The sequence below is a fragment of the Asparagus officinalis genome, chromosome 7 (genome assembly GCF_001876935.1).
Source record: "Asparagus officinalis chromosome 7, Aspof.V1, whole genome shotgun sequence".
Classification (NCBI taxonomy): Eukaryota; Viridiplantae; Streptophyta; class Magnoliopsida; order Asparagales; family Asparagaceae; genus Asparagus; species Asparagus officinalis.
The window spans coordinates 92878338-92897430 of record NC_033800.1 but is presented as its reverse complement, the minus strand read 5'-3'; the positions used below and the strand labels follow the sequence as shown (position 1 = coordinate 92897430).

General features: G+C 37.6%; 1 protein-coding gene across 1 annotated transcript; it reads left to right on the top strand.

The window, feature by feature from the left end:
* Nucleotides 10837–16481, top strand: LOC109849889 (GDP-mannose transporter GONST3-like). Its single transcript, XM_020419773.1, has 2 exons — nucleotides 10837–11143; nucleotides 15123–16481. The coding sequence occupies exon 2, from the start codon at nucleotides 15123–15125 to the stop codon at nucleotides 16254–16256; it is 1134 nt and encodes a 377-aa protein (XP_020275362.1). The 5' UTR covers nucleotides 10837–11143; the 3' UTR covers nucleotides 16257–16481.

Sequence of the window (19093 nt, the reverse complement as noted above, 5' to 3'; positions counted from 1 at the left end):
CTTCTTTAGGACTCCTCAGGCTTTGTGACACTTGGAGGTGTGGTGATCGAGAAATCTGTGATACGCACAGCAACTCGGGTCATTGGTTTTGTTTGCCTCCTCAGGCTTTGTGACCTTCGGTAATTTAATTCGATTTCTCTTGAGTAGAGTATCGAATGTCGCCACCACTTGGTCTTCCTTGAAGTCGTATTGCTGTGGGGGGCGTTGCTCGAATTGCCTAGGCTTCGGCCTTTGAGCCGTTTTGGGTGTCGGGGTGGAATCGACGGCTATGATTTCTTTTCCTCTTGTTCGAGGGGGATTCTTCGGCATGGTCATCTCCACGGCTCCCTTCTTGGGGTGAGGTTCTTCGGCCTCTAGCCTCTTGATCATATTTTCCACTTGCTTGCCCTGGCGAACAAATTCCTTCCAGGTCCGAGTTTCCACCACTCCGACCTTGGACAGAATGTGGATCGAGAGATTATTGTGACACATCTTGATTAGTGTGGATTCGAAAACTTGATGCCGACAGTGGACCGATCGGTTTCTGAATCTCTTCACGAAGTCATTGACCGACGCCAACTTCCGTTGCTTTTTGGCAAGGAGGGTGGCCATCGACACATCCGTGTCGTCGTTGAAAAAGTGAGCCAAGAAGAGCCTTTCTGCGTCAGCCCATGACTTGATAGAACCGGATTCTAACTTGCGGAACCATTCAAATGCTACCCCCTTAAGGGTGCCTATGAACAACCGGGTGAGGATGGCGTCGTTCCCCGTAAGGAACCCGGTCTGCGCCATAAAATAGTAGATGTGCTGTGAGGGCGAGCCCTTTCCATCGAACTGTACCAAGCTAATCGGCTTGAACTTCACTGGGTATGGGACTGTATCCCACTCGACAGGATAGGATCGGACTACTCCCAGCTTGTTCATGTTTTGCTGGAGTTTCAAAACATTGAGCTGACTTTGGAACTCATCGAACCTCTTGTCGTGGGCGCTACCCCCAGTGTGTGATGTTCCTAGCGATGTTTTAGAAGAGTAGTCGGACTGTGGACCGGTATTATCCTCCATTTCCGTTGTTGGATGAAGAGGAGGTACCTATTCCTTACTCCCCGTCGGCCGCGATAGGGTACGCTGGGCTCTCTTCTTCTTCTTCTTCTTGTTCAGAATCAGAAGCCGATCCAACATTTCCCTTAAGGAGTCTATGGTTTCCTGTTGCTCTTCAAACTTCTTGGCCACCATCTGCTCATTCGGGGCGTCAGTCATATGTACCCTTGCCAGTACGTCCTGACTTGAGTGCAATGTTTGGGATGTAGCTGCCGCTGAGCAAAACTCGTCTTCACCACCAGAGGGAGGTGCTAAGGTTGAGTAATCGAACCCAATACTCACCCCCATGCGACTACAGGTACGCTGGTATATATCGTATTGTCCACGCTGAACGAGCGGAAGAGTAGGTCCCAGGAAGGAGTCTGAATCTGGAGAAACAAAAAGCACGGCCTTACCCTTGTCCGTCATATTGATTGTGGAGGACGGGAGCTCCAGATCATCGACGACAGGTCTCTTTCGATGGTGCCGCCTCCGACTTGAAGATCTCGTCTTAGAGGGCCGTTGAGCGAGTCTCTCGAATACCACAAACTGGCAGTCAATGAGTACTGCCTGAATGAGTCTCTCACAGTAACATTATGGACTCACCTCTTGTATAGTACGTTTGCGAGTTAGGTACCCTCAAAGATCTTCCGCGGGTGGTTGGTGATAACCCCCAGCCTCAGACAGATCGCCCGAGTGATCGTACGAGAGAGTTTTGGATGCACTCCCTGGTGTACACTGAGTGGAATGGTTAAGTGTTGGAGTTAGGCGAGTTCACCTTGATAGGCGAGTTTTCACGTTTGGGCGAACTCCGACATGCAGGCAAAACTCAACCCTTCGCTCATGTAGGCGAGTTTGCGAAATATCGCCCACTGCCTTGCCTTTGTGGTCAAGGATCTCTCGCTCGTTACACTCATCCGTCGAGTGGCCGTAGCGAGGTGCTTTCGAGGGTTCGTCTACCCGGGTAGGCTCGCTCATTCTGGGTGGTCTGTTTGCATCAGGGATGTGACCTGAGAAGCAAAATCAACCTGGGTGGGCGGTCTCGTCCATTTTGGTTGGCACGCCTGATTTGGAGAGCCTTCCAGTGCCGGGAGGGTTGTCCCTTCGTCTTACACTCTTCGAACATGGGTAATAATTCAGGTCGTCGTATGAGGAGAAAGCTTGGGCCTCCCATTGGGCGAGGGCCTGTCGTTGCCGCTGGCGAGCTCTTTTGGAGAGAGGAGCGTCCGTGCGGACGGCGACGACGTGGTCTACGCCGAAATGAACCACTGACTGCTCCTGAGCAGGTGCCTGCGAGGGTCGTTTAGCGACCCATCAGGCAGGTTTTTGCCTTGTGCCCTCGACCTCTGGTCTGGCCTTGATTGATCTGGAGGGGGCGGGCTCCCCTGACGTGACTCGGATATAGTCTCCAGGCGCGGAGGCTTTGACCATTTGAGGTCGGCCTCTACGCACGACTTTATGGCGTTTGCGGAACGCGTCGCCACCAGAGGAGGAAGAAGACAAGTACTCTTCGTACTTGGCTTGGTCAAACTCGATTTCTAGGGACTCCACGGTCGTCCCAACAGCAACATCGTCGAACTGAGCTACCACCATTTCGGTTGAAGAATAGTTTCTCCCACTGTGGTCATCATCTTCTGTAGGTGTAAATTTTGATCTCCGGAAATAGGAATTTCGTTTGTATTGATAAGAATGACTTATTACAAACTAATAAATTAAAAATTACAACAGAAGTGGAGGGAATGCCCTCCTTGTTTAACGTGGGGACTTTCGGTACCTATAGGACGCTTCGCTCGGTTCTCGCACCGAGTCTGCTTCCCTTGGACGATTCGACCGAGGTTGCTGGCGAGCTTCAGTACGCAGTAGGAGCTCGGGTCAGTAGAGTTCGAGTCTCTCGAGTTCCCAAACGGCGACCGGATCCAAGAATCGAGAGTCAATGGTTCGATTAACTGATTTAGTTAAAAGGGATTCTGGACAAATCGCTCTTTAATTGTTCTTTTGAACTTTTCAATCTCGAACCCCTTTCGTGTTGCAGGAGAGGTCCTTAAATAGGGGGAGAAACGGCGTGGCTGCTCCCTGAATCATGGGATGTGACCATGTACTGTTGGGAAATGCCATGCCTTTGGTTTGTACCATGAGCGGCTGCTTGATGGGCTCGGAATGTTGTACTCCTTCCCTTCACGTCGTGAGGAGTGGGAAAGCCCATCCTTGTACGTGCTATTACGGCTGCCAGGCACTAGCTCGGCGAGCTTGTCGATCGCAGGCGGATCCAGCTCTTGACTCGTGCAGGCGAGGTGAACTTCACCCGTGAGCATGCAGGCGGACTTGGGGACTGCATGGATTTGACTGGGCTACTTGATGGGCTTGGAGTACTGTGCTCCATCCCTTCACGTCGTGGGAAGTGGGAAGGCCCATCCCTGTACGCGGCGTAGCGGCTGCCGAGTACACTGGCGAGTTCACCGTTCTTAGGCGAATTTAACTTTCGACTCGAGCGGGTGAGTCGAGTAAGCAGGCGAGTTTTAGCCATAAGTATGCAGGCGGACTTGGCGACTGCATGGATTTAACTGGTTGCTCGTACTGTGAGCGGCTACTTGATGGGCTTGGAGTACTGTGCTCCCTCCCTTCACGTCGTGGGAAGTGGGAAGTCCCATCCCTGTGCGCGGCGTAGCGGCTGCCGAGTACACTGGCGATCCTAAAGTTCGTAAGAGAATTCTACTTTCGACTCGAGCGGGCGAGTCGAGTAAACAGGCGAATTTCTGTCACTTGAATGATCTTGACTCGTGCGGGTGAGTCAATCATACAGGCGAGTCTGTAATGACCAAATGTAAGCGAATTTGGTGATCGCGCGGTCTGAGCTCGTGCTTGCGAGTCAAGCCATGGGTGAGCCCCCATCCTCAAGTCCTGTGGGTGACTTTGAATCGCAGGCGGATTTAACGTAAGTCTACAGAGGTAGTTTTTATCGTCTACAATATCCTATAAGCTTCTTTTACCCAAGAAATTCAAAATGAAAATCTTATGGTCAAATTAGCAAAAACAATGAAGAGGAAATACCCTCAAGCTACAAAGGCTGAAATTTAGCAAAAATGTATTGAGCATATGAAGAGACAATTCTTCGAAGTATTTCACAATAGTGATACTATGTAAACAAAGAGTACAGATACACATATATCCATGCAAGATACTCAAGGGATAGATATATCCTTACCAGATGCACAAAATCCTTATGAGGAAACTGCCGAAGAACAATCGGAAGCAGCCATTAAAGTTTTTATAGACATAAAGGGTAAATGTATAGAGTAAAACTATCATTTACCCACAGTCATAGTGACTTAATTACTAAAGTTATAACTTTAGTTCTCAAAGTTCTACTTTACTGATAAATCATATTGCTTAGTTACAGCCAAGCTACCACCTTAGAGATTTGTTCAGAGTAAAGTGATTAGGTGCGCTATGGGGCCCAAAGTATACCCAATACCTTTTTCTTTAACTTTGAGTTGAGCCTCGGAGAGCTGCTCATAGTGATGGTTGACGCATGCAATGACGAAAACTTCCACTAACACAAGAAGCTAAAAGATAATACACACTACGTAAAGATTCCACATAAAGATAATGTGCACCATGTGAAAGTTGTCGGTCACACCTAACTAAAACAAATCAAGAGCAATCACTTGTGTTAATCACTTTTAAATTCTAGGGTAAAGCCTAAACTCAACTAGACCAGCTCCTAATTAAAAACTTCTTTAGTGAAAAGATTGGAGTATACTTGGTCAGTTAGCCTGGTAATGATAGTAATATAGGGAGATAAAAGATCAATTAAGTACATCATTCCTTACGGAGCACTTTATGCAAAACCTAAACCTTGTATTAGACACCAACGGATTTAAGTAAACTTAAACTGATTCACTTAAGGATTTCTTGTTCCTTTATTAAGCTTGAATCCTTAAGGGCCAACGTCTAATGAGTTTTAAAAGGCTCGTGTTTGTGTAGTGAGAAATTAGTGATTTGTGGTCTAAGGAAAGGGTGATGAAATCCCTCACCTCATCTTCATTAGGAGGTTTGCCCTTAAGAATATTTTTAAGTGAGTGTCAAATCAAGATGCTCAAATCACATAGGTGAATTCCTCCTAATATATGCGATGCAACCCTAGGAATTAGAAGTAACTGTAAAAGGATGCAAAAAAATCTTTTTATTTTTTTAATCAAGGTTAACAATCAAACAAATGTGAGAAAGAGAGCTCTTGCTTGAATTTATTATTTTTAGTAGTTATTTAAATGAAGGGTATATTTTATTAGGGTCGAAATAAAATTTTTTATTAGCTTCTAATTGTCTCTAATGTGAAAAGCCTAACTAGAAGGTGTAATTAAAAAGACAAGAAAGAGAACATACCTTTTTAAGTAAATCTTCTCTCTAGTCTTCAACTTTCTCCTTCAAAGTTGTACCTTCACACTTAAATACATAAATTAGAGAACCAAAATAGAGGAGTTCTAATTACAAGCATCTTCCCCAGCAACGGTACCAAAGACTTGATGTGGTGTTTGTGAATATGTCGAGTTTGCAACTGCACAATCAAGTTACAATATAGAAAAATATCGAACCCCACAAGGAATGTGTTGTATGAATTAATCAAAATTGGCTCTTAAGTTGTGTGTGACAATTAGGAGTGGTAAATGTGTAATTGTGGAGAAATATGGGGAGAGTGGTTGTGGTTATATGCAAATAAAAACAAAACTAGAGTGAGAGGGTAGGAAGAAAAATGAAGAAATAGAAGGGAAATAAAATCAAGAATCAAATAAGAGAAAAATCAAGAATAAAGAGGAAAATCAAGAAAGTAAAAAAATAAAGGATTCAATTACAGATATGATGAATCTAGAATTGAATTCACTAGTCAGTTTCAATTATAAATTATGAATCATTCTCTTTTTATTATATTTTACTTTAGATTTATTAAGTATAGACTATCAAACCACTTAAGAAAAGCATAACCTATTAAATTATCATTTAAGTAAAATTAACATTCATGAAAAGAACAACAACTAGATAAAATTTTTGAATTTCTCCTACAATTAGTTCTCTAGTTGCTTGTCCTAAACATGATCAATTTAAGCACAAAAGAGTAATTTATAATTTATAAAAGAAATTAAACTAGTTTCATGCAATTCTAGAATTCTTACAAGAATTAGTTTCACATCTTAGAAAATAAAAATAAAGAAATAAAAGGGAGATAATAAAAATAAAAACTAACTTCAAAGAGGGTTCTAGCCTCTAAGTGTGAGAGGATGAAAGGAAAAGAATGAACTAAAATAAAAACTAATTCCAAAGTAGGTTCTAGCATCTTGGTGAATAGTGCAAGGAAATAAAATCTAAACTATGCAAGAAAATAAATCTATACTATAAAATAATTGTAAGAAAATAAAGACAGGAAATTAAATCTACTCTACAATGCATGAAAATAAATCTAATTCAAGAGGGTTCTCACCTCTTGAATATCTAAAATAAGGAAAAAATATTATAAGAAAATTAAAAGATAACAGAGAAAATTTACATTTCAAGAGGGTTCTACCCTCTTGATGAAAGCAAATCTTCATCTCAATTTTCATCTTCATCTCATCATCATTTTCATCATCAAACAAAGAGAAGAAAAGAAAATATGAAGAGGTGATAAAAATTATTTTATTAATTACAACAAAGTTATAATTTTTAAAAGATCTTCTTAATTAAGAGTAACTCTCCATTCCAAATGGAGTTTTATAAACTTTTTCACACTCAAACCCCTCAGCCTCTACTCCCTATTTATAGCCTACAACAATGAATGAGAACCCTTGCATTTTTATTATAGATCAAGAATAAATCACAGCCATAAAATAATTTCTGTTGCGAACCAATCGGTTGGCCAATCTGTTGGCTGACCAATTGGCAAATCGGTTGGCCGATCGATTGGAAAATCGGTTGGCCGACCGATTGGCCAATCGGTTGGCTGACCGTTTGGTTTGTAATAGATTAATTTTTTTGTGATTTCTTGACCCGATTTCTTCATGGATCCTTGAGCTTTATTTGGCCTTCTTTTGTCTTTATATTTAGGCTTCAATAAATGGTAGAATATCAACGAGTTTGATCTTTTGGGCTTTTATTGATTAATACTTAACTAACCTACAAATTAAGATAAAACACTTTTATTAGTGACAATTTTATTTAAATAAAATAGATAATGAGGGTGTATAAATGTAATAAAAAATGTGATTATCACAAAGTTTAAAAAGTACAAAGTTTAATTTTGATAGCCAATTTAACAAATTTAACCTTTATTGGTAAAACCATCAAAGTATTAATTTTTAGACAGAAAATTAGGTGGAAAAGGGCATGAGCGGTTCTATAATAATGAAATGGTGGTTAGGGGTGGTTTTTCGAAACTTGAGTAATTAAGGGTGGTCACATACAATAGGGTCTAAGTTACGGGTGGTTTCATGAAAAAACCTAAATAAATTTTATAAGTTCCTAGATTTTCTATTTCATAATTTTTGGAGAAATGGTTGAATATGGATGTTGAACAATTATCTATAACTTAATTTAATTTTAAATAATAATAATTTTTTTATACTTAAATAAAATAAATTATATACGTATTAATTAGGATATGACATGATAATTGAAACTTATACTTATTAATTAGAGTTAATTAGGATTAGATAGGTTAGGTTAATGTAATATCTAAACGGATTGGGGGTATATTTCTCCATGTAAAGTTTTTTATGAACTCCTAATTTTAAAATTTAAAAATAATAATTTTTAATTTACTTAAATAAAATCTTAGCTTATATACATATCAATTAGGATATGATCGGATAATTGAAAATTATAGTTATTAATTACTTTATTAGGAAAAGATAGATTAAAATAATTAATAATGTAATATCGAAAAGGATTTGGGGTATTTTTTTTCTATGGAAAGCTTTTTCCTTAACTTCCACTTTTAAAGGAGTATGATTTCATTTTAACTTTGATATACAAAATATTTCTTTGCCCAAAAATAATTCAGAGTTTACATAATTTTTCCTTTGATACCATAATTATTTTTTGCTAAAACAATACCTCAAAGTTCAATAAAATTGTATTTTTGCTACAAGTTCAACAAGATATGATCTTGATATACTAAATTTTAATAAAATTTAATTTTTGATTGCCAAAGTTAAATAGTACAAAATTTAAGTTGGGTACCCAAATTTAACAAATTAAACCTTTGGGGCCATGAAAATATTAATTTTTAGATAGAATTTTTGGTGGAAAAGGGAATGAGCGGTTCTATGTTAATGAAATGGTGGTTAGGGTTGGTTTTCTAAAATTTGAATAGTAAGAGTGGTAACACGTTATAGGGTCTAGGTTACGGGTCATTTCTTAAAAGAAACCCTAAATAAACTTTGTAAGTTCTTAGATTTTCTATTTTGTAATTTTTGGAGAAGTGGTTAAATGTGGATGTTGAACAATTATCTATAACTTAATATAATTTTTATTATAATTTTAAAAATAATAATTTTTAATATACTTAAATAAAATAGCTTATATGAAAATTAATTAGGATATGACAAGATAATTGAAACTTATACTTATTAATTTGAGTTAATTAGGATAATATAGGTTAGAACAATATAATATCTAAATGGATTAGGAGTATTTTTGTCCATGGAAAGTTTTTCCTAAACTCCTATTTTAAATTTTAAATTCTTTTTTAATATACTTAAATAAAATCTTAACTTATGTACATATCAATTAGTATATGATAGGATAATTGAAAATTATACTTAATAATTAGAGTTAATTACGATAAAATAGGTTAGAATAATAATGTAATATCTAAGAGGATTAAGGGTAGTCTTGTCTATGGAAAGTTTTTTCTAACTCCACTTTTAAAGGGAGTATGGTTATTGTAAAAATATTAAAATTGTGTAAGATTTTTTAGTATTTCTATGAGTTGAGTAAGTTCTACGTTCTTTGGATTAGGGGTCACTCACATATAAATATTTGGCTCCTTAATTGTGAAGATAATTTAGGAGGTGATAATAATTCATAATATCATCTAAGCTTTGCTTTATTTTAGAATTTGAATATAAAGAAATGAATCATTAGATAAAGTGTTCTATTTTTTATATGTTAGGTATCAAATTTCAAATTTGAGATTGTCCAAATTTTAAGCCTTTGTCTACGTTTTTTTTCTTGTAACTAAATGGTTTTTTAAGGTTCCACTCCTAACTTAGGCCATATTTCACATTACCATCCTTAATTACTCAAATTTTATATAGTCACTCGTATTTACCATTCTATGAACATCGAACCACTTATGCACTTTTCCATCCAACTCTCAATCCAACATATCTTGTTTTAATATTTTACCCCTACACATTTTTAAATTTGTTGAACTTCAGCTATTAGAGTTAAATATTCCAAATTATTTTTTATTTTAACTTTGATAATACAAAATATTTCTTTGCCCAAAAATAATTTAGCGTCTGCATAATTTTTCTTTTGACACCATAATTTTTTCTAAAAATTACCTCAAAGTTTAACAAAATTTAACTTTGCTGCAAGTTAAATAAAATATTTTCTTGATATACTAAATTTTAATATAATTTAATTTTAATTGCCAAAGTTAGAAAGTACAAAATTTAATTTTGATACCCAAATTTAACAAATTAAACTTTTTAGGGAAAACCATCAAAGTATTAATTTTAGAATAGAAAATTGGGTGGAAAGTTCTATGTTAATCAATGGTTGTTAGGGGTGATTTTCTGAAACTTGAGTAACTAAGGGTGTTAACATGTAATAGGGTCTAAGTTACGGGTGGTTTCTTGAAAAATCCTAAATAAATTTTGTAAGACCTTAGATTTTCTATTTTGTAATTCTTGGAGAAGTTATTGAATGTGGATGTTGAACAATTATCTATAACTTAATATAATTTTTATTATAATTTTTAATTTTTTAATATTTTGAAATAAAATATCTTATATGCATAGTAATTAGGATATGATTAGAATAATTAAAACTTATACTTATTAATTAGAGTTAATTAGGATACTGTAATATCTAAACAGATTAGGGTTATTCTTATCCATGAAAAGTTTTTGCTAAACTCCTACTTTTAAAATTTTAAAAATAATAATTTTTACTATATACTTAAATAGAATCTTAGCTTATAAACATATCAAATAGGATATGATAGGATAATTGAAATTTTTTACTATATGGGGTTGTTTGGTTCGTTTCCTAGATATAGGGAAATGTATTTTCATGTACAAAAACACAAGTTTTGAGTTTTTTAAACTTTTCCAAGAAATAAATTGTTTCGCTTTGGTTCGCACAAAAAAAATGGTAGAAAACCAATATATTTATTTTTCTTATGTTTGGTTCGCATGGAAAAAAAAGAGAAAACTTTTGTTTATATGGCAAAAAGCCGACGTGACTGCAGTTTTCGTCGATTTCATGAGGTTGAGAAAGGAATTTGGGGAGAGAAAAAAAAATCTGATTTTACGGTGATTTTCACCGAGTTTTCCTTGTTCAACCCTAGCGAACCAAATATACAAAAAAAAAATACGGAAAGCTTATATAGTACGTTGCCATGAAAAAAATCTAATGTGAAGGACGTGTAAAACTTTTACAACCAAACAGCCCCTATACTTAAACTTTTGGAGGCCGTGTAAAACTTTTACAACCAAACAGCCCCTATACTTAAACGGATTGAGTTTTTGCTAAACTCCATTCTCCAAATCTTTTCCAACCTGCAGACCATACTCGGCGCCCGCTGCAGAAGTCCAGCCCTACGCCCTCCGTCAACGCACTCCGTCTCCGTATCCTTCTCCGGTTGCTCTGCCTCCGTCACCGCTGTGATCCAAGCAATATTTCCTCAAAAGAGGATCCATACTCCGTCTCCGCCGCCGCTCCAGAGTCCAGCCTTACCGCCCTCCGTCAACAAGCTCAGATTCAGCCGCCGCCGCTCCAGAGTCTCACTTCATAGATTAGCTTAATTAGTGTGCACGAGATTGAAATTTCTTCTAATGGCGGATTGATTTCATTTACAATCGAGAATTGAGGGTTTAATCATCAGGTAATGAACTCAAAGCCCTCCTTTGCCCCTTCGTTTTTTTTATCCCATGCATTTTCATTTATGCTGAGATGATCAAAGCTAGGTTAAGTTTTCACTTGTTATTTTATCTGGAAAAAGTATCTTGATAAGTTCAATTAGGTTAGTGATAATTTTTACCAAAAACATTGTGGTTCTGTACTGAATTATTACCCATTTCAGCTAATTTTTTCTCGCAGAGTACTTGCTTTTTTTGTCTAATGAAAACTCTAGCTTTTCTTTGTGTGATCGAATATTATGTCATCATTATCCTCATGTACAATAATAATCACTAGTTGATACGGGTGTACCTTCTCTGCTTCGGGAACTTAGCGATCCTCATAGAAGCTTGAGGATAGATGATTCTTATGGTAGTTTGAGAATAGAAGCGTGGGTGAACCCCTCTGGTCGGTCAACCGACAGTGATGTTCGGTCGACCGATAACATACACACTACATGGTTAGAAATCGTCGCACTGGACAGTCGACTGATGATGGTTCATCAGTCGACCGATGAAGAACTATCAGTCGACTGATGAGCCTTCATCAGTTGACCGATAGCAGGTTATTGGGCCTAGTCTGTTTTGGTTTTAGGGTCTATATTTAAACAAATCCTATTGAGAGCGGTTTGGGGGAGGGGGGGATAGAGATGTTGTTCTTTATTCTAGAGAGATTGTGAGGAAAGAGATTTGTAATCTATTGTTCTTCATAATCTAGAGAATGTATTTTCCTTCGCCATATTTAATTGTTCTTGTGGTTTGCTATTTTCTTCACAAAGACATCTTTGATAATTCCGCAATCAAAAGTGCTCGCACGGTGACTCGTATCACTAATTATCATTTAAGCCCTTTTCTCACCATAATTTGGGTGTCTTTATGTAGTAACTCAGTTACTCAGTATACAATAACTGAAAATAAAAATTTATTTATGTGCCAAATGTTGTCCCCTACTGAAACTGGCAAGACAATTGGCAGTGGGGGAAATCATCTCGTTCAATCATCAAAATGGCCTAGACTTAGAAAACCCAGGAATTTGTTGATATGTGAAGCCATGAGGAAAAGGGAAGAAGACAAGTTAATATCAGGATTCTTTTTCTCTCAAAATTAAAGCAATTTCGCCTTGGAAAAAATAATTCTTATATGTTACTTCTGCAATGGATATGATGCAGTCAATATGGGCTTGCACTTCACAGAGGTACCTCACTGTTTTGTTTTTAACTTGCAAACTCAATAAGCGCCTTCTGTACAATAGTGTCAAGTGCGATTTGTTGAATGTTTATTTGGCTTGTGCACTTTTTGGGAGTGATATCATCTGATTCATGATAAAAAATAATAACTGATGTAAACCAGAAAGCTTATATATACATTTCTTTTGCTGATACTAGCGTATCCGAAAATTGAGAGGCTTCGGCTTTAGTAAAGATTCAGGAAAACTGTGTCTCCTAGAGAACAGAAGCGGAGGTATAAACTAAAGATTGTTTCATATTGTAAAAAACCAGTTAAAGTCCTGCTAATTTTCTTCTTTTTCTGTGTATTTTTCCTCTTTTTCTGTATTGTAGAGTGTGATTTTTTCCCCTCAATTTGATTCGGCTGCCTCCTTCACTTGAGATATGCATATACTTGTTTTTCTTTTACTAATAACTCTTTAACTTGAAATTTAGCCTGTATAATATTACTAAACAGACACTATTTTTTAAAATTTGTCGAAAAAACAACTAATTGTTAATGTACTATCGTACTTGTGTGTGCGTTATTTATATAATGATCATATTATGTGTGCTTTATTTATGTAATGATCATATTATATTAATGCTTATTTTGTTTAGCAGTCCATGTCAGTTACTGAAGTTTGACTGCCATAACTTGATAATGTTCAGTTGACATCTTCTGATAATGTATAGATGAAGACAAACGCTATCTAGGAGACTAGGATGAGATGTGGTAATTGTTGAAGAAGGTATTTTTGGGTAAATTGATGGTATGAGAAATGAAAAAAAAAGTTCAAGGTTATATAGTTCATAAGCTTTGGAACAGACACCAAATCCATAGCATGTAGCCCTGTACTAATGTTAAAAAAATCAACATAGGCAGATGCAACCCCTTCTCCTAAGGTTTCAAATGTCGAATGTCTAATTCATGTCGGACGGTTGAAATCCATGTCGGATAGCGGAAATCGGGGATATATCGGGGGACATGGACTAAATATTGAATTGTCATATCGGGTGGTGCGCATATGTATAATATCATGTCCTAAATGTAATCTAAGCATTCCTAAATTCAATATAAGCACACTTTATAAATTCTAGAGGCGGCGCCAGTGATGGGTGGATTCCGACGTCATAGGGAGACAGTGCCAGTACTCTTCTTCTTCTTCTGCTCGCGGTCCTTCGGATGAGTCATCGACCACCCTCTTCCTTTTATCCTGACGATGGGATACCTTGTTGCTCTCGGGTTCGGTTGGGGTTCGGATTTCGGGGCGCAACGGGAGATGGACGACGGGGGGCCGAGATGGAGGTGGGGGAAGGGCGTCGTCGTTCACGAAAGGAGTGATGGGTTCTCAAGTTCGCTGCAACCCTAATTTTTCTCTTTTCTTTCTATTGGGTTAATAAGAAACCCTTAAACATGAGAACGGGTCAAACGGGTTTGAGTTTTTATCATTAAACCCAAACCCGATAACAAAAAATAGATCTAAAAAAAGGGTCATATTGGCCAATTTTTCAAAGGTGAAAAATCGGCTGATATGCTCGATATGACCCCAATATTTCCGATTTGGTCCTAAAAACAGACATATGAGTTAAAAACGATCATGTCGTGTCGCTCAAGCCCTTAAACCGGCATATTAGCCGACATGTCAGACATGTCGGCCGACATTTGAAACCTTGGCTTCTCCACCTATAAACGGGTCAGGCAGATTCATCAGGGCAGTTTTAACACCTAGACTCCACCTTTTTTTCATAAAACCCAACACAAACTTGACCCAAACCCCAAACCTGACCGACTTGAACAAGAAGAGAACAGTCCTTTTTCATAAACCTGACCAGAACCCAAGAACACCCCCCACTTAGACTTCCCTCTCTTTATTGAGATCTCTTTCCTGATCTCAGTTCTCCCCATAACCAAAAACTCTCCCCCTCCCTCCCTCCGCCAATTTCTTTAATCAGAATATCTGGCACCTCTCTCTCTTAGAAGCTCTAGTCACCACCTCCTCTCTTTTAGATCTCTCTGATTGATTAGAACCAAAATTTTACTCTCTTCATTAGTTATGGTGATGTTTAGTCCCTATTGTTAACCAAATATATTATTGCTAAATAAGTGGCTAATCCATAATGTTAAGCTTTAAGACTATTGTTTGAATTTCATGGTGTACTGGGTATGCTACTTATCTCCTAAAAATGGTGACCTGGAATTCGTTCTCAATAATGAGTGTATCAATTCCCAAGTTGTAGAGGTCGGATTTGTTAGGGCAATCATTCTATAGAATCAGTACTAAGTGTAATTTACAAACTTGTAGTAACCAAACAATAGACATTTGATAAATAGTATTCAAAACATATCTAACCCGGAAGCAGTGGTCGATTTCATTAGTCCCAATTCTATAAATTGTATACATGGAATTTCAATTTCATGCAGCCAAACAGCCTTAGTTTTCTGCATTTTCTTTCTTCTTTTTAAAATCTTCTGGTGCCTAGTAAATGGGAAACCTTTGGGTTGGGTTGCATGACACTGTAAATCAACTTCAACTTTTCAAGAAAGGGTGTACTCAGTATTCCCTTCGAATAATTACCTGCAAATTTTCTTGAATCACATTAAGTACCTTTTTGTTTTCTTCTATAACTTTATGGCTAAGTTGAACTATGTTTGAAGACTCTGGAAGAAGAAAATTATCGTGTGGAAACCACAAGTTACATAACATGATTTTGTAATTTGTTCTTTTGATTTATTGAGTTCAACTGCTTTCCATTGCAGATGGCAGCTGATTCAAATACTCCAAACAATGATGCCAGCGGGATAACCAGCAAAGATGCATTAACAACAACCCATAACAGCATGTTTTTGCACGACACACTTCAAAACTGGGTACAGCAAGCATCAGTTTATGGAGTAGCTGCTGGGTATTGCATCTCAGCATCACTTCTGTCCATAATAAACAAATGGGCAATAATGAATTTCCCTTACCCAGGTGCCTTGACTGCCTTACAATACTTCACCAGTGCATTCAGCGTGCTGCTATGTGGCTGGTTAAAGCTCGTAGAGCATGACCGACTTGAGCTCCTGACTCTGTGGAGATTCTTGCCTGCTGCTGTCATATTCTACCTCTCTCTCTTCACGAACAGTGAACTCCTCCTCCATGCTAATGTTGACACCTTCATTGTGTTTCGCTCAGCAGTCCCAATATTTGTTGCTGTCGGTGAAACTCTCTACTTAAATCAGCCATGGCCGAAAATATTCACTTGGGCTTCTCTTGCTACCATCTTTGCAGGCAGCATAATCTACGTTCTCACAGATTATCAGTTCACATTGACAGCCTACAGTTGGGCTCTCGCTTATCTTATAAGCATGTCGATAGACTTTGTGTACATAAAGCATGTGGTGATGACCATAGGGCTCAACACATGGGGCCTGGTTCTCTACAACAATCTCGAGGCTCTCATGCTGTTTCCACTTGAGCTGCTCATAACGGGGGAGCTAAAGAAAATAAAGCATGAGATCTCAGACGAATCAGATTGGTACTCCTTTAGTGTGGTGTTGCCTGTGGGGTTATCGTGCTTGTTTGGGCTGGCAATCTCCTTCTTTGGATTCTCGTGCAGGCGAGCTATCTCAGCAACTGGGTTCACTGTGCTTGGAATAGTGAACAAGCTATTGACTGTTGTCATAAATTTGGTGATATGGGACAAACATTCGACAGTTGTGGGGACTATTGGGTTGTTGATATGCATGACTGGTGGTGTTCTTTATCAGCAGTCAACCACCAAGCCTAACAGCGTTCAGTCTGAAGTAAAGGCAGAAGCGGGTGATGAAGAAGAGCAGACGCAGTTGTTGGAGATGGAGCCCAGCACAGAAGCCAAACTATCTGGAGAACCTGCAGTTGAGTCAAAATGAAAAGACATTTGGGCAATATTTCTCTATTTCATTGCTTCGGCTTTGCAATCCTTGATAGTTAATGGAGATCCAAGAAAGCTGTCAGTACGCAGCTTTCTTTCTTGCCTTTTGGATCATTTGGCCTATTGGATTATGATTTTACTGTAATTGACAGATTTATTCAGTGTAAACCTCAATTCTATTATTCATTGCTTGATTGTAATAAGATAAGGATATGTTGATGTTTGAAATTTTCAAAGTAAATAATTCTTGAAAATTTTGACCGCTATATCCAGCCTGTGATAGAACTTTGGCATTACCGTATGCTTGAAGTCTTGAAATTGATTCAATCTTTAGGTTCCTGTGTGTCTTCAATCTCTATTAATAATCTTAATGGGCAGGTCTCTGTATTATCTGAGAAATGATGAACGTGATAGTGAAAAAAGTTTCATCTTTTATTTTCACAATTACTCAGTTATCTTTGCTAACTTATAGGCACCAAATTTATGTGATTTGTGCATGTTTGTTAAAATATAGGATAAATTTTCAAAAACGATCTGTTTAGAAACTTAATTGCCAAAACTACCTATTTCAAACATATTTGCCAAATTTGACCCAGTTTCAGCCAACTGGCTGAAACTGGGTCGAATTTGGCGAAAAAACTTGAAAAAATTCACGGGACTTGAAGTCCTGTGAAGCTTAAGCGTACATTAACAAGTTGATTAGGAGCCCCAAAACTTCACGGGACTTGAAGTCCCGTGAAGCTTATAACTTCATGGGGTTTGAAGTCCCGTGGAGTTGGGGCAGGGCCTATATAAGGTCCACACGATTTCTTATCACGTTTACCCGGCTAAAGTTAATCTCTCTACTCTCCTTCACTACCAAACCAAACCCTAGACCCTTTCTCCTAACGCTACCCCGCTGCCGCCGCCCCTACTGTCGCCGTGTTGGCCAACCATCATCGCCGGTGATCAATCCCGCCGCCATCACTGTCAGAGTTCACCGGAAATTAGGGCATCGACAAATTTTAGGTAAAATCTTAAAAAAAAAAATTCTCCTACTTTTTTATATATTCTCACTATTTCATGCTAATAACTTGTTTAAATTTAGATTTTGAAATATTTATGAATTTTGTGAAGAAAAATTAAAGAAATTTGTGTATGAAGTTAGAGGGTAAATTATCGAAAATTATAAAAGTTAGTGTATTATAAAGGGTTGACATTTGGTTAAAATTATGGGTGTCTAAAATCGATATTAGAAAATTTAATGGCAAATAATATTTTTTGTGTTTTTCTTGTAATATTGGTATTGGATTTTTTTACTCTTTAGAGATAACGATGAACGATCAAATCATAATTCTTTGTTCATATGATGAAAAGATTAACTATCTCAAGAATAATATGCTCATATATGAAGGAGGTGTGACAAAGCCGTTGTTTATATCAAAATCATGTACTTTCGATCAATTGGTTAATGACTTACACAAATTTACATTAACTAATTCACGTGAGTATATGTGATGCCCCTGTTTTCGCACATGGCTGCAGTCCAAGGTGAATCCAGAGATGTCAAACCTACCATGCACTCACACTATGCAACAAAAAGTTTTACCAATCACAACAATATCCTCTAGTGGAATAAAAATAAAGTGCATGTACAAAACAGGCAAAAGAAAGGAAATAACTACAATAGATATGATATAGAAAAAAGTATCTCATAAATAAATCATGTCTCAATGAACAACCTGGAATACATCTAATATCCAAAATGAATAAATATGTCTCGACAAGAAACAACTAAAAATCGTACTAAGACACACTGCCTTCACACTATGAAATAAACTCTAAGGTCTGAAAAAAATATAAAACTACGGTGGAGCCTCTAATAAATCTCATGTGATGGTGACTATGCAAGAACTTCGTCATCCTATGACTCTCCGGTACTCCGAATTACCTGAAAGAATATTAGAAGAAAAAGTACAACAACAAGAACGTTAGAGCGCTATAGCAAGATCACCTCAATCCGCCCCTAGGGGAAGAGCTGCTAGATAAAGTGGAGGCTCTATCTATTAAGCATAGTCTATCTAGATTATTTCCCACCGTATCTAATGGAATTAATATTTAGACACCTACAATACGAGACGTAGTACGTCGAGCGAAATAATCTAAACAAGAAACCCTCATGTATATACCATATGTTCGGAATTGTAAATATCTAAACATTAATACCGAACTAAAGGTAAACAATCTAAATGAAATCAACAATTAAAAATCCACAACACGAGACTGGTATGTCGAGTGAAATAATCCAAACAAGAAAACCCTCATGTATATACCATATGTCTCAAATTGTGAATAGCTAATTATTGATCCCAACTAAGAAAATAAAGAAAAGCTGTAAAAGAAAGTAAAGACATCAACATATCGTATTCATAATATCTTCCACTGTCACTTGGAAGATAGAATGAATACCGGCACAAATCTCGTGTACTTTCAAATGCAAACTACTCTGGGTCATATATTTCAGTAGTGAGTCAAAAACATAACTAGCATCCGCCAACGACTCGGGCTATCATTTAACTATCTCAATATAACTCCGTGCAAGATTTTGATACTTAGCATTATCATGTGTAACGGACTACCCTGTAGATATCCTAATCAATGTACACGGCTCATTAGTCTCAGCGCGATCTCAGTACGTAATATGAGTGCAGAACGACCTACCATATAGGTATTCTAGAAGCAGGGCTAACAAGCCTCATCGCACCCTCGTGCGGACGGACTACTAAATAAAGCATCCAAACCCGACTCAATGGCCTGTACAAATGGAATATCGACGCACTACCCCAGTAGTACTGA